This window comes from Phascolarctos cinereus, unplaced genomic scaffold, assembly GCF_003287225.1.
Source record: "Phascolarctos cinereus isolate Bilbo 61053 unplaced genomic scaffold, phaCin_HiC Scaffold_726;HRSCAF=1367, whole genome shotgun sequence".
Taxonomy (NCBI): Eukaryota; Metazoa; Chordata; class Mammalia; order Diprotodontia; family Phascolarctidae; genus Phascolarctos; species Phascolarctos cinereus.
The window spans coordinates 131,866,952-131,887,814 of NW_027556098.1; the positions used below are offsets into that span (position 1 = coordinate 131,866,952).

General features: G+C 37.0%; 1 protein-coding gene across 2 annotated transcripts in view; it reads right to left on the reverse strand.

The window, feature by feature from the left end:
* Window positions 1-7,683: 7,683 nt before the first annotated feature.
* Window positions 7,684-20,863, reverse strand: part of FAM168B (family with sequence similarity 168 member B) — a 53,602-nt gene continuing 40,422 nt past the window's right edge. For both annotated transcript variants that reach the window (XM_078146784.1, XM_020967153.2), the window contains 4 exons: window positions 18,193-18,335; window positions 17,740-17,917; window positions 13,441-13,567; window positions 7,684-13,053 (listed from right to left, as the gene is read on the reverse strand). In XM_078146784.1, the coding sequence (XP_078002910.1) occupies window positions 13,455-13,567; window positions 17,740-17,917; window positions 18,193-18,335 (434 nt within the window). In that variant the 3' untranslated portion in view covers window positions 7,684-13,053; window positions 13,441-13,454. The remainder of the gene's footprint in view (window positions 13,054-13,440; window positions 13,568-17,739; window positions 17,918-18,192; window positions 18,336-20,863) is intronic.

Here is a 20,863-nt window from a genome sequence, read left to right on the forward strand (position 1 = left end):
TAAATATCAACAAAAACCATTCCAGAGCCCTCTGGGACTCCTGTAAAGACAGAAAGTCAATACTTACTAGCTACATGTAAATTTTTGAGAGTAAAGATTGTATATTTTGTATTTGTAACCCGGTGCCTGGAACAGAGCATGGTGCACAGTAGGTGCTCTTTAAATGCTTGTTCATATATGATTAGGTGTGTACCTACATGCACATATAGCTTTTGAGATAGCATATCATTTCAGAAACATGGCACAGTGTATAGCAGACTGGCTTCACAGTCAAGAAGACCTGGGTTCAAGTCCTGCTTCTGACATACTTGGTTGTGTGATCAAGTCACTTAACCTCTTCTGTACCAAGCAACTATGACTACAGGTTGTACAACAGTTGCTTATATATATTGGTAGGGTGAGTTTCCTCACCAGAATTCCCTACACCAGTAAAATCACAGGTCTATACCAAAAAACAAAGTGTGTGGTGCACCAGACACCCTGCTTTCAGATGCCAGTCAGGCCAAGGACATCCAAGGTACAGACCTCTAAACCCCAGCCAGACCTCTACAGAAGCTTGAAGTCTGTCTGGTGATTCTTTACTTAATCTTCCTTCTTTTCCTCCTTCCTTCCCCCTAGGATCATGGGTTCTCAACCTTTTCTATGTCATGGGCCCCTTGGGCAGTCTAGTGAAGCCTATGGACTTCTCAGAATAATGTTTTTAAATGTATAAATACATAGAATTATAAGGGAAGCTAATGGTGTTGAAATTCAGTTATCAAAAGTTTGGGCTTTTTTTTTAGTTCAGGACCCCAGGTTAATTCAATTCAAATCAAATCAGTTAAGTTCTAACACTGGAGATACAAGGATAAAAATAAAACAATTCCTGCCCTCAAGGAACTTACTTGCCCTCTACTTGGAGAAAAGGATCATACCATATGCCATACATACAGATAAGCAAAATACAAAGTAAGGAGTCAAGAGTATCAGATAAAAATCAGAGAAATCAGACAAAGTCTTCTAGGAATATTTGGGGGAGAAGGAGCACTTTCAGCTGGAGAACTCACTGAAGGCTTCACAGAGGACATATGCTGGGTTCCAATCTTTCAACAAATCCTTGACACAGAGTTGACTGGTAACTATAGAGTTAAGCGTTCACACTTGGGGAAGCTGTGATCCCTTGCAAATAGGCAGCACTCCTGATGATGCTCTTAACGACAGCCATCAAGACCCAAAGGGACTGGGCTATTTGTTCTACCTACCAAAAAGGCAGACCTGTCCCTCACCAGCGTATGAGTTCAATTTAAGGTTGTTCAAACCATTTCACAGGACCTTTCCTCTACAATCCACATGCTACTATGCGTGCCTATTCTACTACATTTGTCTGTGTGTCTGTATGTATGTGTCTGCTGTGTTTACAATCACCTGATTGACCAAAAGGTACAGAGAATATGTACAAGATCCCACTGTGTTTATAAAACCAGTATTTAAGTCCCTTAAAAAAGCAAATACCTCTTAAAGACTCTCTTCCAATCAGATGTCTCCATTGTATTTACCAAAATCATCCAAGATAGCTTGAAAGATAAAACAATAGGGATGTCTTTGATTTCCCTCATTACTAATGTCAAGTAGGCATACAACAAGGAGAGATAGGATTACCAAAGGCGTCCAGCACTTTCATGGAGGAGGTCTAGTGCAGAGTCCAAGTCAGAAAGGGGCTCCCTGTGGATGTTGAGGTCCTCCAGGTATTATTTGTGGATGACCTTGTACTGATTGTGTGGAGCCCAGGAACACTGAAGGAACTTCTCAATGACATCCAAGATTATTCAAAAGAATTTAGCCCAACTATCCATACAAGAAAGACCAAGTGGATAAAAAATACTTACTGGCAAAAGTATGAATAGTTGGATAGATAACCTAGTTGGGGTTAGTTGGGATCCCACAGACCACTGGATAGGTATAATCTGTGGCTAGGCAACTGAGATAAGCTTAGTGAGTCAAACTGGAATCTAACTTGCAAGATTGGTTTATCAACACCATGCTCTAGCCCAGCAATTGAAAAACTACTGCCTGAGGGCCAAATCCAGTCCATAGCCTGTTTTCATATGACCCAGGAGCATCAATCAAGTTTACTTTAAAATGTTAAGAACCGACAGCAGTCGAAATTTAGCCACTGGGCTGTAAAATGCTGACCCCTGTAGTCTAGCCCAATAAATATATCTGGGATAGATACTACACAGGTACAATGAGCTTGGCTAAGTACTAAACAAGAGGAGAGGGACAGGCTGGATAGATTTGGGGAAATTACAAAGTTCATTTAATGATCATAAACTTCTCTCGGAAGCAAAGGCCTATCATTTTAACATCAATTCTTCTGATGATGTTGTATGACTACAATGGAAATACCATACTTAGCTGTCTAAAGAATTTAAACTGAGCATCACTCAAAGGGTAAGGGAGAAATATATGGTGAACATCAGCAGGCTATCACACATTATAAATGAAAAATTATGCAATAGAAGTAGTATAAAGGATATCATCAAAGAAATGCATGCTGGGGAAAAAATGACGGACTCGTCACATAGTAAAAGCAAAGGACAATCAATGGAAAACCCATGTGCTCCTGTGGTAAGATAATGCAAGGAAGTCCCCAACCACATTGGACAGGCCCCTGTGATTAATTTTTGGGGGAGTATGGCTGAATCATTCATATAAAATAAGTGATAAGAATAGGTTACAATCTTCATATGGAGAAATGCCCTCATCATTGGGATTACTGATCCCAGTTAGCGTATACTAGAACATTACTAGGGAGGATCATATTGGTGGGCCCTTTGAGTACTGCCCTTCCATCTACCAAGATAGCACTTCTGTCATTTGAGTTATTTCTCCAAGCCCACCAGTTGGACACATCATAGTAGGGTTTGTTGAGACAAGGGGTACCATATATGGCTGTGCAACTGAGCTAGGCTCAGTGTGTTAAACTGGAATCTAACAGGCAACCTTGGTTTTATCGGCAACATGCTCTAAACCAGTCTTGATACAAGACACAACGTGCATGAAATTACACATAAAAGATATATGGGAAATAATCTCTCAGAAAAAGAGGTGTTACTGGGAAGCTGCAGTACCTTGGAAAAAACACTGGCTTTAGAGTCTAAAGAACTGGATTTAAATTCTGCCTCTAACACAGAGTACCTGTGTGACCTTGAGCAAATCACTTAACCTCCCTAGACCTCAGTTTCTTTATCTGTAAGATTAGGTGACTGGACCAGACAGCCCATGAGGGCCCTTTCAGCCCTAGATTTATAATCCTATGGCAGCCTGCTAAAAGGTATGCCTGCAAACAATCAGAATACTACTTTTAACTACAGGTAAACGTAAGCTATTATCTCCCACACAATACTGCTGACAAGAAAGCAGGAGTCTCAGGACCTACTAACCTTCTATGGAGTGTGAGGGCCAAGACTTTCCTCCTTCTAAGAAGCTGGGTGTGAGCTGGCCAAAGCAGCCCACTGTCAGGCAGAAACGAGCTGAGGAAGGTCATAAAGTGAAGTGACTTTCTCACCTCTATAATTTTCTTAGGACCCCACAGGTAAGAAAGACAGGCCTGCAGATTTATGGGCATTAAGTCATTATCCTTTCCCAAAAATCTTTCACTCACCAATTGTTGCCTAGAACTCTCAACCAAGTCCTTCATTCTAGTCACAAACAAGGCTTAAAATGAAAATTCACTGGCCCAGGGGCTTTCAGATTCCTTCACACTAAGGTGTAAATGACAAATAATAGTATGATTATTCTAGGGTGGAGAAGTGGAAGGAAGAGAAGATACTGAGTGCCTGAAATTTGGAGGAAGGCCAACAAAAGGGGAAAATGTATTCACTGAAACTTCAATGACTTCATAATTTGGCAGGTCAGTGGAGCTCAATCAACCATAATCCACAAGGAAAGAATGGCCGCAAGGTGAGCCAAACTTCAGGAGGATGACAATGCTAGTCAGGAGAAAGTTTAAGATTAGGTCAAGATCAGTTAGCATTAACAGAAAGTCATTAGTCATTGGTATATTGCAGAATATCCCGGGGGTTGGGGAGTGGGGCAGAAGAGAGATGATGAAAAAGGATGGCACAAGGAAAAAGAGAGAAAGAGGGGGCAGATAGGTGGTGCAGTGGATAGAGCTCAGGCCTTGGAGCCAGAAGGACCTGAGTTCAGATCTGGTCTCAGACACTTGACACTAGCTGTGTGACCCTAGGCAAGTCACATAACCCCGACTACCTCACCAAAAAGAAAAAAAAGAGAGAAATGCTACCAAGTTCCTGCAGCAGACTCCAAGTTGAGAACACACACACACACACACTCTCTCTCTCTCTCTCTCTCTCTCTCTCTCTCTCTCTCTCTCTCTCTCTCTCTCTCTCTCTCTCTCCCTCTCCCTCTCCCCCAAGCCACAAAAATCATCATAAAGCAGAAAATCAACAAATGACAGGCAGATACTGCATTTGGGTCCTTGCCTCCAGTACTTCAGAGTATAAGATAGATGCCGTTGGCACAGTGGATAGAACACTGAGCCAGGAGTCAGCAAGAGTTCAATCTGGCCTCAGACACTTCCTTAGCTGAATGACCTTCCTTCCTCAATGAATTCAGTACATGACTCAAAACTTTGCTAGGGGATTTCAGTATACATAATGATTCTTCAACACCCTAACCAACTCAGTTCCTCAATCTGTTCACTTCCCATGAGCTATCCCTCCATCCCAACTAAAACCACACAAAATGTCAGACCCTTAATTTTGTTGTAACCCACAAATATACCATCTCCAAGTTCAAGAACTCTAAAATCCCTTTACCTAAGCATAACCTATTGGCTGTTCACTTCTCCCTTTGCCTTCCCTTACCAAACCCTCCTTTTTACCCACACCATGATCTCCAATCCCTTGTCCCTTCAATTCTATTTCCCCCATCACTTTCCCCTTTGATGAACCAATTCAACTCAACACTGTTCTCTTCTCTTGAATCCCTAGCCCCCTGATCATTTTCCCAATTACAACTTGACAAGCCTCAACCTTGGATCACTCCCACAATTTTGCCACACACACTGCTGAGCAAAGACAGAGAACATCACACAACCTTTCTGACCGAGTCCAACTACAGATGTGTTACACAATCTCAACTGGGCCCCCATTGCTGCTGGGCAATCCTAACTATGCCTCCCCTATCAACTCAAGATCCCCCTCTCCATAGCAGCTTTTCCAAATCTTTTCATTCCTTCTCAAAACTCTCATGGCTCCCCTTCCCCCTACTCTCTTAGCTGACAATAGTTTACCAAAAAAAATTGAGACCATCTGCCATGAGCTCCCTCTTCTCCCTTCTTCCTCATATCCTATCACTCGGATGGCTTCTACTACTCTCTCCTCTTCCACCCATCTCACATGAAGTGGCCTTACTCCACACCAAGGCTAACCCCTCTACCTATTCAAGCAACCTCATTCCAATCCAACTCCTCTAACAGAATACCACTTCTATCATCCCCATGCTATCACTTTCAATCTGTCTACTGGCTCATTTCTTACTGCCCACAAACATGCTCATGTTTTCCTCATCCCCAACCCCACTAAATTCTCACCTGATCCATCACTGCTATTGTCCCTTATCTCTTCTAAGCTTTATAGCTAACCTCTGGGAAATTACCATCTACAATAAGTGCCTCAACTCCCCTCAACCCTCTTCTTAACCCCTTACAATCTGGTCTCTGACTTTATAATTTCCCCCAAAACACTCTCTCCAATTACCAACGACCTCTTAGTTGCCTTTGCAGCCTTTGACACTATTAATCACCCTCTCCTCCTTAATACTCTATTCTCTCTCTTTTCAGGACATCACTCTCTCCTTGTTCTCCTCCTACTTAAGTGACTACCCCTTCTCAGTCTCCTTTGCTCATCCAGATCACATCCTCTACCGGTAGGCATTCTTCAGAGTTTTGTCCTGGGCCTGTTTCTCTTCTCCCTCCACCCTACTTCACTTAGTGATCTCATCAGCTCTCATAGATCTATTTAACATCCCTAAGCTGATGATTCTCCAATCTACTTATCCTGCCCCAGCCTTTCTGCTGACCTCCAATCTCACATCTCCAACTGCCTTTTTGGCCATCTCAAACAGGATATCCAGCAGATATCTTAAACTCAGTATGTCCACCAAGTTTCTAATATGGGCCTAAGTTTCCTCCTCAGTTTCACCTGCTGCATCTATTTCACGGTGGCCGTGAAAGTGCTACAACATAGTTTAAAAGTACCATGTAAATTTTCATCAGTCAACAAGTATTTGAGCAGACCTATCCATCACCAACTAGTGTAAGAATTGGTGCAAGCCAACAGGCATTTTAGAGCACTTAAAATGTTATCAGCATGGAGCTCTATGAAAATAAAGTATAAAACTTTTCTTGCCTTCTAGCATTAACAAAGGATCTGCGTTGTCTTTTCTTTGTCTCCTCCCTTTACTTCATGACAATAGCTCTGTGATCTTTGGTTAAGTTTATCCTCTCTGGACTGCTTCCTCTGTCAAATGGGGATAACACTCGAACTTCCTACTTCACTGGCTTCTTGTGAGGAAAAGTTTAAGAATTACAAAGCAATAATAAATCTTGTTAACATTAGCATTAATTCTATTTACCAGTTCTACTGCATCCAAACCCTTCCTAACCTTCCATTCCTGCTACTTATTAGACTTAGGGCAGGGCCAGAAGGGTGGAAATGTCACTGCTGTGTTTAGAGGCCTAGATCACAAAGATCACTCAAGGATTACCAAAGCTGACAAAGAAAATGAGAACCACATTCTGTGCCTTAGGGTATTTAGCAATTTTTGAGAGATGAGACGTTTCCCAATTGTCAGTGCTAAGGTGAGGAAAAGCTATGCACTCCATTTGAAGATAACCAACCGTACAACCAAAAGGGATTGAAATTATTGACTCGTTTAACAGCATGTGTTTGAGGTAGACAATAAAAGAAATGCAGCATTCTAGATCTAGCTGGATTCAAATTCTGCCTTATTTTGGAGATGGAAAACACTGAAACTCCAACTACTGAACTGAGCTACCGCTGGCCTGTGAGCTCATGGAGGACAAGGACCTTGTTTCCTTAAGCATATGACAGGGATAATAATAGCCCCCATTTCCCAGGGTTGTGATGATCAAATGAGGTATTTATATAGTGATTAAGGCAGGGCCTGGCACACAGTAGGCACTTAATATATACTTGTTTCTTTCTTTATCCTGACTTGTAGTGGCAGTGTTCTCTCCCCTAACACCACATATAACATGTGATTTCAGGTCATTGTGTAATCATGGAAAATTTGCAGAAAGGCGATGCCAGGAAGTCACAGAAATTACCATCTCAATTGCTCTTTAAAGGAAAAAGCAGCATCTCAAAGGGAAACATGTTAGGGGAGATGAGGGAAGATCCCTAGAGTTACCAGTGTTCTTGGGGGTTATAGCTTGTTTTCATACAACTTATCCCTGACCTCAGAGACCAAGTGTGTGTGTGTGTGTGTGTGTGTGAGAATATTCTGGTATCTTAGTGAAAAATTCATTAAGTTGATCTGTGACATTTGGAACAAATTGCTAATTTTACATCTGTTATTAATTTTAGAATAGAAGCTAGCATTTCTTAGTTCTTCTGCCATTCTCAGAAGACTTTGGAAAAACCAGAAAAACCAGAATAAGCAACACAAGTCAATCTTTATTGAAAACTGAAGTATTAATACATAACAATTCTTGTTACAATAAACGTGCTTTTTTAAGAATTTTAAATCTGAGCTCATCTACTCATCGGATTGCATAAAAAATAAAAAAGTATGAATTTACACATAATTGAACTGGCTCAGGATGGATTTTCCACATCTTTGTGTTGACACCGTAAGTTCAATGCAGAAGTGAGTGATGTTTTTTAACATTTTGGAAGACAACACTGACCTAACTTAAAAAAAAGTACCAACATAACTGTCTGAAAAACAGTATTTTTTTTTAAAAAAATCATAAAAAAGAAACCTGTGTCTACTCAGTAACAAAATATGGAGAAGTATTATTGGGTCCTTTTCATTTGTACTTCTGTTGCATGCAATCACTTGTTTTGGACATAGGGCAGCCAGTAAGAGTACTACAATAAAAAGAACACTAACAAACCCATTCTATTTAAAAATAAGTCTGTACAGCAACCAGCTAAAATAAACCCTTAAGACAGCCTACTGCTGGGACCCAAACCAGACCCTACCAACCTGTCAGTCAGAATTACTCTTCAGTTCCAGGAAGCTGGGAAAGGCTGATCATATGTGATCATGACCAATGGGCACTAGGCTTCTGGTAGTGGTCAGTGTTCACAAATCTTGCATTTGACAGTTTGCGTTTTCTCTTGAAGCTAATCCGGTTTCCTCCCTACCATGTATAGCAAACAATGGTTTCCTTTATCAGTACTGTCCCCCTGCCTTGTCTCATCTTCAAATGGTGCATAAACTTGATAGAAAAGTCCCAATTAATCTGGAAAAGATCTCTGAACCAAGCTGGGACTGCATGAATGACACAGGATGTCACTTGGGGCTTTCCTTTCCTTCAGGGATTCTAAATAACCACCTACTCGACTTCGGTGTGTTATCTAAAATATATCAACTACTTTCCCTAGAAAATGTAGGTCCAATAAAGTACAAATGCCACTTAAAAATAATTTTGAGAGGTGCCTGAAGAGATCGTAGTAAAATGAAAGCCTTAAACAAGAACTTTTTCCTCCCCTCACCTAAACTAAGTTCACTTTGCAAGGAGAACTACCCCCCTCCTTTGAAGGAAGCAAGAGAAAAATTAGACAAGTAATTTGTCCCAATCTAACTCCTAATTTATATAGCCATATTAAATCACAATTGACTAGGATCTTACTGCTGTCCCTCTGCTAAATGAAGCACAGTTATTTTGAGGTGTTTCTCTAAAAGCCTCAGACTAACATTCTTTACACAGTCAAGCCAAAGAGAATTCAACATGATGATGATATGTTCTCCAGTCAAAACAGCATAGAACACATATGTCTTCCTGCAACAAATTAACAGATCTAAGGGCAAGGAAATCAAGCCAAATTTTCCAGAATACTGTTTTTTGTAATGCTCATTTCTTTAAAAGGCAGGCAGACACAATTGGATCTGATTTCTCATGCAGGTTTTAAATTTCTGATGTGTTCCATGCCTTTTCCCACCCAATCATATGCTAAAATAAATAACAGGAGCACAGGATATGCACAGGAGCAAAGCTACTAGATAAAATCAATTAAATTACTTCTAGTTTTAGGCAAGAATGCATTTCCTCTCACTACTGGTAAAGTATCAACAGATACATAGCATATCAATTCAAGTATCATTAGGTCTAGGCCAGATGACACCAGAAAGCCTGGGCATGATAAACTGGGTTGAAGGGTGGCACCAGGTAAAAATGACAGGTAGGGTAAGAAAGGAAATTTTCTAATGGCATAGCCCAAAGGATTGCTGGTTCTTTACCACTGAATCAATATTTTGTTTGCATAGCATACAAGGAAAAAGTTCCAATGAATAGCAATTTTGTAAAACTAATAACTTTACTAACATATTTTTCAAGTTTATAAAAAGACTGATTTTTAAATTTTCTAAACTGCTTGGTTAGTAATGAACTATGCCAATCAATGACTGATGAATTTCTAAGAACAATAATTCGCCTTGTTTCCCAAAGAATAGCCTGCATATGTCACTAGGTTTAATAAACTGAACACCTACCACAGATCCTAAACAAGATTTTTATTGCAATAAAAACAGTAGAATCTACAGATCTGATATACTAGCTCTCTCGGGTCTTAGGTTAAAAGTTATGTCACAAGAAAACTCACTCCTATAAAAGCTGCCAAATGTTGATAGGAACCAGTACATTTCTCCATTGCTGCTGTCCTGCTTCCATTTCCTAAGAAATCCCAATACAGCTAAATGCTTTCGTTTGTAGGAGTCCTGAATCAGGAACGTAATATAAAAAGAAGAGAAGGTTTCAGGAGGTTCTTTATTGCTATTATTTGTCTCCTAAAAATACAACTTTATAGTGTATAATTTTGACCCTAGTTATATCTCTTTATTTTTAATTTAACAAAATGTCATTAAGATAAGATTTATTTATCCCCTACCACCATGTTTTGTTACTATTCTAATTATTCACATGACCAGGCACGTGTTCTTAGTTAACAGAAGTAATCTCTCTCTTTCTCTCTCATTATACTGAATCACTTACAATAGATGGTATCCTGATAGCTGCAAAAAAATGAAAATTTCTCTTTGTGGATGAATCCCATAATGCAAATTAGTAAAAGTATTCAATGAACAAGACTACTTAAATTTTTAAAAAGAGGAGAAGGAGAAGGAGGAGGTACAGAAAAAAAACTATCACTGGGTGAAAAAAATTACATTTAAGAACCTGATGTTAATGAAAAATGTAATATACAGAAGAGAATCTCTATCTCTCAAAAATGCCATCTATGATAGCATTTCCGACAATCCTTCCTCATATGGTTCCAATGCTTCATGCTCATCATTCCTGTGGAACAAGAAATTATGCAGCAAGGCTTCAGAGCCATTTTGTAGAGTTTCTTAAATCTGAATGATTCCACACCTTATTTTTCTAAAATTGAGAACACACTTTAAGATGGTGAATCTCTTCTTCTAAACTAGATATTGATAAACTAAAAAATTGTTCTATCAGCTCATTCACTTTAGTCCTTGGAGCAGAGCATTCTACCAGTCACTGTCTGCAAACCCGTTCACTACACAAATGGAATTATGAAAAACAGATCGGAACAAACACTACAGATTCAAATTTTTTCTCTGGGGGTAAAGTTCTGCTCCATACATATATATGGTAGTCTCTAAGTTGCATTAAGTGCTCAAGAAACATTTTAAAGTATTTATAAGTAAATACTATAATTACGTCAAGAGGCATTAGGAATAAAGGGTCTTCTGTTTACAGTGATCCATGCAAAAATATTCCTAAACTTTATAAACTAAATTGTTGAAGTTAAAAAAAAATGAAGAGTGCTTACTGTAAAAAATAAAGTTACTAAAGGCTCTCATCTCAATGGCTGTTCAGGAGCATATACATACCACTCCCTCAGAGAAGAATGCTGAATAGGAGGCAGAGGGTACTAGCTCGAAGGAGCTGCCAAATCCACAAAAGGAGCAGAATATCCCACCTCAGCCACCAAAAAACAGGTGCTATCCAAATTCACTTGTGGGGTATAACAAAACTGCAAACACTATAGCCTGACAGACCTCCCTGTAAACCCTTAAAAGGGAAGGGAACAAAATTTTGTAACCATTAGCTAAAGTCAGAAGTATTTAAAAGCTCTAAAACTTATCAGATTCACACATAGCAAGTCAGTCAAGCTCTGGGAAGAAAAAGACAACCCTTGTGATTTCTTTTGCACAATATTCAGCTTTCTAAGTTAAATTCCTTTCAGCAATAGTTCTGGCATGCAAATTGATTCTAATGCTAATCCTTCATCCCTAACAGCATTTACTTTGAGTTGAATTATTACGCTGCAAGAAAGAAGGAAAGGACAGTGGAAGAGACTCAACAACAAAACACTAATCTGCAGCTGGACTCATGGTCATACTTCCCAAATGACATCTGAGGTAAAATAAAATCTGAGTTTGCATCAAAAAATACTGTGACTCACAAGCAGCCCATACTATGGTCAGAAATCAATCGGCAAATTGAAAGAAAAACTCCCTAGTTTTTGAATGTTCATACATTCTGACAGCCCTGCTACAAATGTATGCATAATCCACTATAACAAACATCAGATTAAGGACATTAAAAAAAAATAAAACAAAACAAAAACAAAAACAAAAAAACTCAACCTGGTTTTGTTCCCCTTTAATTCCCTAAGCACACAAACTTTGTTCATAACATATAGCTGAATTCTTGCCTGTTTGTGAAAAAACCTCACAGTGCCCTACACGTTTTGTTCTATTTTTCTAAAGTAAGTTAGGTCAAACTGTACATATGTTTTTCAGCTGCATAGAACATTCTCTAGGAAACAAATGAAATAAACTGGAATCTGATACCTCCCAATAGTGTGGCAGTCTCACTTTTAAGCCTATCCTCCATCATGTGGAAATATGATGATTACGTACTACATGTGAGCGTTCAATAATATGTAGAAAATACTACTTCTCCAGAATTTTGTAATGAAGATTTGCATTCAAAATTTAGGCAGCCAAAAAGAGCTGCTTTGTTCACACATTATCCCGTCTTACTGGCCACACAATCTAGCATTTCATTCTGATCTTTAAGAATGTCTATGTAACACTGACTCTACATAATGCAACTGAAATGGGATGCTTGGAAAACTGATTTTGTGCAGGAATTTTGACCCTGCCAGATCTCTCCTTCAGTCACTTTCACTTGTATTAACTGAATTCAATTGGAAAAGAAATATAATTGCCTAAAATAAAAAAAAATCCATGTCCTTAACTGTCAACTTATCAACCCCCCAAAAGTTGAAGCACTTACTAATGGGTATTAGGATGTTTTATAAAGAAATTCACTTTCACGACTCTACCTTTTTAAGACTTTGCATATGTTACAACAGTGCATTGATAACAAGTTGTAAAATACTTTTCAGTTCCTTTGGATTTTGCATATGATGGTTTTGCATCAGTCACTGCAGGTAGATTGAGCAAGCTTGTTTGTTTGTGTGTGTGTGTGTGTGTGTGTGTGTGTGTGTGTGTGTGTGTGTGTTTTAAACATGCATTCAACTAAATATGGATCAGAATAAATTTATACTCCCTTTTTATCATTATAGTTAGCTAAAAAATTGCAAGACAGTCCACAAAACAGGATTTGCTTTAAGACTAACTACTGGAGTTCCAAGATGTAAGATATGCAGCACTGGAAATCTTCAGCGATCTGAATTTAGTAGTGTTTAGCAAAGTGTTGAAAGCATTCAGAAGAAAGAAAGTCCTGGTTGGAGGCATGAGGGGCTTCAGCACCAACTGTTAAACCTCAATTACTTGATTGCATATCTCCCATCTTCAAACCTACAGTTAAATGAAGATACAAAAACCAGTCATCGTAGATAACCACAGACAGTCAAGCAGTGTTCAACTGCTAAATTCTAACATACACTTTAAGACATTTAACATTCTTACAAGTCACAACTTTTACAGATACATACACACAGACACATATGCACAGCCCCTCTGAATTCGCCAGAAGGAAAGGTTATTTTATTAAGTTCATTTATTAAATTCATTCATAATAATGGCAGTTAAAGAATTATATAAACACTTAGGACAAACTAAAAAAGTTACACTGTATTTATAACAATACAGAACTACACATAAGTAAATATGGTATCACTTTTCACACTACTCCAAATGTAAACATAATAAATTTTCATTGTACCTATTTAACTGGTGACTTACATTTGCCAGGATGATCACCACTGTGGGGGCACGTAGCTATAGGTTGGTGTTCCTGGGGCCCGATATGTGGGCATAGTAACTGGATGAGGGGCTACTGGAGTAGGGGAATGAGTAGTCAACAAAGTACCTAAGAGAAAAGAGCATGATTATTTTCCTTGCAAGTGATAATGGAAATGCTTTCCAAACTAACTAAGGATCATTCATAATACAACTTGCAATAATAAGTAATTCGTGGCATGGTACATCCATGTTTGTTTGGTATTTTTAAAGGGAAGGAGAAGAATGGATATAGGAGTGGGAATAATCTCCCCAAGATATTCTGAGTTTGTCAGAATGTTTACTGAACTCCAAACAAATTTGAATTTACACAAAACCTGTATCCAGACTGGCATAAATATGTATGTGTGTATACACACATACAACGTGTGTATGTGTGTGTATTTTTGAGTGTGTATATTAATAAAAATTGAAGGTTTAGTCTACAGATACAGAAATTCAAGGTGAATTTATTTACATTTATGGCATGACAGCTCATAATAATATACAGAACTCCAGTATCTGTCCCACAAATATCTTTTAAAGGAAACATTTTAAAATTATATATAATAATCATGCTTTTCAGACTATTACATCTTTGCTTTTCTGTATATCATGTGAAATCCTTTTAAACCGTTAAAAGATTTTTATTATAATCTTCTTTGAAAGATTTTCCTGCCGTCTCTATTTTCTTTGCCTTATGGGAAAACAATGTACTACATCAATTCACATAGCCTAGTCCTTCAAAGAATTCTTAAATTCTAGTCCTTCTAGTGTCAATTCTTGTTAAGTTTTAAAGGGGGAAAAAAGCTCTTCTTCCCAGTAAGTATGCTCAAGCAATTTAGACTACATCAGATTAAGGAAGACCCAGGCTTGCTTGTCTTACTTGCTATACTGCTAGGCCATTTTAACATTCTAAGGTGATAGTCAAGATTGACTCCTTCTTAATTTTCTACATTTACAATCTGTGAAGAACAACGATATATATAATTTTTCTCCATATTTATTTCTCTCCATAAATAGGTTTGTGTTGAAAGGGGATATGAAATATAAATTTCATATTTAAAAGTTGTTATTTAATCCCATGCCTTTCTTAATTAGGATTAGTCAACTTAATTATAGGAGTTTTGAAGTAAAGTTGACCTAGAATGCCACTGACTAATATCTTGTGGTTCATTTCTTCAAGCACAAAATCTTAATGGGGCTTAGACTTTTCTTCATTATTTTTAGATATTTCATTATTTCAATTTCTTTAATTACTATGATCATGAACTATGAATAGTATGATCATGAACTAAGTGTTAAAGTCTTCTCCATGCTCGTTTTATTATCTATTTTGTAAATACAAACTGATTTAATACATGGAAAGAGACTATTTAAATCAAAATTGTTTGACAGTTCTGACTTGGAGCACAGTCTACATTGCGGATTTTTGTAAAACTTGAGTCTTCTGTCCACCCGTGATTCCATTTAGTTATTTAAAGATATCTTTCTTTCCCAGCAACTCAGAGTTTTAGTCATGGAAATAGGAACATTATTATGCGTGTATATATAATTACATTATTACACAGTATGTGGAAAATAAGAACAGTGACCATTTACTTATCATTATATTTTTCTTTCCTGGGCTACTTTGTATAAGTTTTATTTTAGATTCCTCATCAGCAGAGCAAATAGTTTACACATAATAATAACATCAGAGGAAAAGCAATTAGATATATACAATATAGATTTCGTCATTTGGAATTTGTATTTTATTTGACTTTGTCATCTGGGAAGGCCAGCAGAGTGGTACAAAAAAAGCTGTCTACTTAAACCACCACCTGGTAGAAGAAAATGCTATTGAGATGAAAAAAAAAACTTCTAAAAAAGACTGTGATGTTGTATAGATTTGCAGGGCATGTGCCTGTAGACTTGCTTCTTGTGAAAATAACACATGTATATAACTTGTGTATAAATTTATCATATTTGATGTATTGGAAGGGAATAAGAAAGATCACCTTAGAATGTTAAAGTGGTCTAGCAATATAGTAAGACAAGCAAACCTGGGTCTTCCTTACTGAATATGATTCAGTCTAAATTGCTTGAGCATACTTACTGAGAATAAGAGCTTTTCCCTTTAAAACTTAACAAAGACTGACACTAGAAGAACAGGAATTTAAGAATTCTTTGAATGACCAGGCTATGTAATTGTTTTTGATTTTTTTTTTTAGTGAGGCAATTGGGGTTAAGTGACTTGCCCCAAGTCACACATCTAATAAGTGTTATATGTCTGAGGCCAAATTTGAATTCAGGTCCTCCAGACTCCAGAGACAGTATTCTATCCACTGCGCCACCTAGCTGCCCCCCAGGCTATGTAACTGATGTAGTACATTTTCCCCAAGGAGGCAAAGAGAAAATGGAGACAGGATGAAAATGTGCTTGGTCCTTTTAAAAGGATTTCACATGATACACAGAGAAGCAAATATGTAATGGTCTAAAAAGCACGATTATCATATACAATTTAAAAAAAAATATATATATATATATATATACACATATACATATATATACATATATATACATATATACATATATATATACATATATATATACACACACACACATATATATTATAATGCTATATTATGTGTTGATTATTAATAATATTATGTTATATTACTGTGTTATGGTGTTATATTATGTAACAATATATTATGTAGTAACATATTATATATAAGATATATAATTCAAAAAATATTTGCAGGAGAGAGATACTAGAGTTCTACATATTATCACAAACCATACGTCATATTACTTCTGTAATTAAGACTGCAATTTTTTTAAGCAATACCAATTTTTAAGAGAAAAGATTTTTGGGGCAGCTAGGTGGTGCAGTAAATAGAGCTCCAGCCTTGGAATCAGAAGGACCTGAGTTCAAATTCACCTCAGACACGTGACACTTTCTAGCTATATGACCCTAGACAAGTCAATTAACCCCAACTGCCCCACCAAAAAAAAAAAGAGAGAAAAGGATTTTGTAAGAATTATCAACATCTTCCCTAAATTTAATAGAAATTTCATTCAGAAAGAAAAAAAATCATCATACAATCTTAATGCTGCAAGCACAGTAGTTAACTCATAAATCTTCTTGGAGGGGGGGAGCCAAAGCTGTCACTTAATTTCGGGTTTTCACAAATATCTCCACTTGCTTGGCTTTGCATAACATGATCAAATCCCAGCTCATACTATTCACTACCCCAAGAGACCTTAAACAAGTCAGCTGACCTATCCTGGCCTCAATTTTCTCATCTTTAAAATGAAAATTTGAACCAGATGACCTCTTAGATGCCTTCTAGTTCTAAATCTGTGGTCATGGTCTTTTTAGGATTCAGTTTCTTGATCTGTAAACTGAATATAAAATCAGCACATCCTATTTCACAGGATTATTATAAAGATTAAATACATATAAAATATTACATGCCAGCTACCATCATCATCGTCTGGCTTATAGCTGGAAGAAAGCTTACAGGGGAAGAAATTGAAGCTCAGAAATGTCACAGTGCCCAAGGTCACACAACCAATACTAGTAGAGCCATAAAATTCATCAATATTACTTCAGTCTAACAAAATATCATTCCAACAACACATATATAACCTAAGTTAAACAATGCTAGTCATCAAACCACCTGAGAAAATCCTATGATTTGGGGTTTTTTGGTCCTAGAGTTCTCTGCTTCCTACCACCTACGTTTTTCTTTCAACTAAAAACAACAACAACAATAAAATAGATGCCATTCAAGAAAACTACTCTGGAATCAGTCTATTCAATATTAAATAATAGGAGATGATGGCCAGTTTAACTGTTATTTCTCCTCCTAAGAGGGCAAAAAAGACCCACAAGGTATTTTCATGGGAAAGGACATGAATCTATTAAGAAAAACAAAACAAAGAACTATATGAACCAGAGTTTAGATTACTTAAATCTTACTTTTGTTATTGCTGGTCAGTCATTTTTTAGTCATGCCTGACTCTTCATGACTGCATTTGGGATTTTCTTGGCAAAGATACTGGAGTGGTTTACCATTTCCTTGTCCAGCTCATTTTTCAGATAAGGAAACTGAGGCAAACAGGGTTAAGTGATTTTGCCCATCTGAGTCCAGATTTGAATTGAGGAAGATGAGTTTTCCTTACTCCAGGCCTGGCACTATATCTTACTATTGCTCTATAACATCCTGTGATATGATATGCTGTAAGAACAACAAACTAGTTAAAAAGATTTACCTGCTGACATTGCCATAGTAGTTCCAGCAACCATTCCCATAGTCACACCATTTCCTCTTGGGGGAGGAATGGGAGCAGGGTACATAGTCGCTGGCATGCCATTTGGTTGCACAACTGTGGTGTGATGAATTACGTGAGGTGGTGCTGCATACAAAGGCTGGGTGTAGTAAGTGCCTTGCTGTTGGAGAAAAGATAACAACTGCAATTCAGTTTCTCACAAAATTTCTTTTTATGTTTACATACACATGTGTGCACACACATACACACTTTATCTGTATCTCTCTGGCTACAATAAAAGGCTCACATTCATTTTTCTCAACTTTAGCCAACATCTTTCATCAACAATTTCCCAACCAGCAGATTTTTAAAAATTGGCATCTGAAAAGCAATGTTTGTTAACATAACATTTGGGTTTACTGAAGCCATAACAAATTGCTGGTGCATATGCTTTACCTGTGCATATGGATTCTGCTGTGGATAGGCACTTCGAACTGGGTACACTGCAGTCTGATAAGGGTTGGGTGATGATGAATAAGGTGGCACTGCCCCACTGGTGGGTGAACAGGACACTTTATATGGTGTACCGGGTGTATAACCTGAAACACAAAAGTAGGATTATCTCAAAAAGAAGACCCAAAATCATTTAAATTGGACATACTCCTTTTACAGAAAAGAAAATAAGAGAGATTAAGAGACTTGTCCCACCATATACCTACCTAGTAAGTGGCTGGCCCATCCCAATCAGGATTGCTTCCATTAGTGTCACAAAGGGAAATTTTTAGTGGGACAGCATATTTGCCCTTCACAATGGGTCCTTGAAAATATAAGGTATGTGGCCAAACCTCTTGTTTCTTACCAATCCGTTATAGGTTATTTCTTGTCCATGAGTACTAATAATCAATAAGTGACTCACATAAAATATACCACTAGGAACATGAAAAGTAATTCTTGCTGACAATCTCATCTAATTATTGAAATTCTTACAAATGGCTAAAAGCAAATGGAGTGTACTTTCTTCAAATTGATTTCTCTCTCAAATGTGTTTCCTTAGATATAAGAAAAGGGTCATAGCCTTCTAAAATACAACTAGTGGGTGAGATCGGTTTGATAAGGAAAAGGGAAAAATGAAGAAGAAAAAGATGTTATTGTCTTGTGTCTGTCTATAAGCTAAGAAAGTCTTACAGAAAGTTAGGCTTGAATTGTAAATATTTCAGAAACAAGGAAAATATGGGCAAGAAACTAAAACTTTTTATGAAAAAGCAGTTTAAGGTAGCTGCTACCATGGAACAATGACAAGAGTGACTAAGTATTCCACAGCCAGGATTCTTAACCTGGGGTCAATAAACTTTCAAAAAGTATACTCCAATATAATTTATTTCCTTTGTAATCCTATGTACTTTTTTAGAGATTTAAAAACATTATTCTGAGAAAGGGTCCACAGAGGCTTCACCAGATTGCCAAAGAAGGTATATAACACATAAAAATGTTAATAGCGCCTGTGCTAGTTAATCATATTGATGTTAGTTTAACCAAAGTATTACCCACAGTAAATATAACAAAATCATGTACAAAAAAATTCTTCCCTTGCATTCATTCCATTTTGATAGAGAAATCTAGTGGAAGGATTGGTTTGTATATATTTGCCTCTAGAAAAAAACAGTCATAGGGTCATACAAACTTTTTAATAGTTTCCCTGGCTTTCAAAATATTCATAATACACAAAGCTTTTCCCTTTCCTTGTAGAAAATAAAAATTAAGTAAAAATGTATGTGACTTACTACCTCAGACAACGTACACATCATTCTGTGCTAGCGTCTAGACCCCCATCTCTCTGTCATGAGGAAGGTTAAGTTTTACCATATGTATTCTAAATCCATTAGTTCTTCAGTTACTCAGAGATCTGCTTTCTTTCAGCAATCTTTGTACTTACAAGGCTATAGTTATTTACATTATTCTTTTGAGTCTGCTTATTTCATTCTATATCAGTTCATATAAATCTTCCTATTTCTCTGAATTCTTCATATTCATAATTCCTTACTATATAGTAATATTCCATCACATTCACACACAACAGGTTTTTTTTAAAGCTATTTCTAAATGATGGGTACACTTTGTTTTCAGTCCTTCATTGCCACCAAGTATAGCCATGAACATTCTGGAATATGATGGATCTGTATTTTTGAGTTCTATGGAATATATACGTAATAATGGGACCAACAGGTGAAAAACGGTTAAAAGAACATAAACAATTTCGTCATTTTTCTTGTATAACCCCAAAAAGCTGGACCAATTCACATCTCCGATGACTGTATATCATTAGGTCTGTCTTCCACAGACACTCCCACAGTGATGGGTCTCATTTTTATGTCCTTCTTGCCAATTTGCAGGGGGCAAAGTTAAACCTCACTTCATCTTTATTTATATTTCTCCATTAATGACTTGGATGATGTTTTCAAAATGTATTTGTAGTTTACAGTACTTCTGAAAACTGTTTATATCCTTTGTTAACAGGCAATCAACACCTTTAACAACCTATCTACTATTAGGGAATGTTTCTTGGATCATTTGAGGCAGCCAGATTTAGCAGGGATAGGAGTCAGGAAGATGTGAGTTTGAATCTTGTTTCAGACACTATACAACCCTTTCAGTTTCCTCATTTATAAAATAAGATGATAAAGCACCTACTACCTCACAGGACTTGTGAGGATCAGATGAGATAAGAGGTATAAAGCACTTCGTAAATCTTAAGTACTATAAACATTATTATATATGTCAATTGCCTATATATTCTATATACCTGACTTTTATCAATGAGTTTTGATGCAAATATTTTTCTACCTGAGTTTTTCTTTTTGTTCTATTTTTATTGATTTTGTTAATGAAAAAGGTTTAAAATTCTGTCATCAAAACTTTGTCATATATGTTCTCCTCTGTCTCTTGTTTGGTTAAGGATTCTCCCCCTAAAAACAGTTTTAAAAGGTATTTCTGTTCTTCTCTTTTTTTTTTTTAAATTCAGGCAATGTGTGTATATACATACAAATAAGCTTTTTGTGGAATGTGTGAAATATATTGGTCTAAATCTAATTTCTACCAAACTGATTTCAAACCTTCCCAGTTCTTGAAT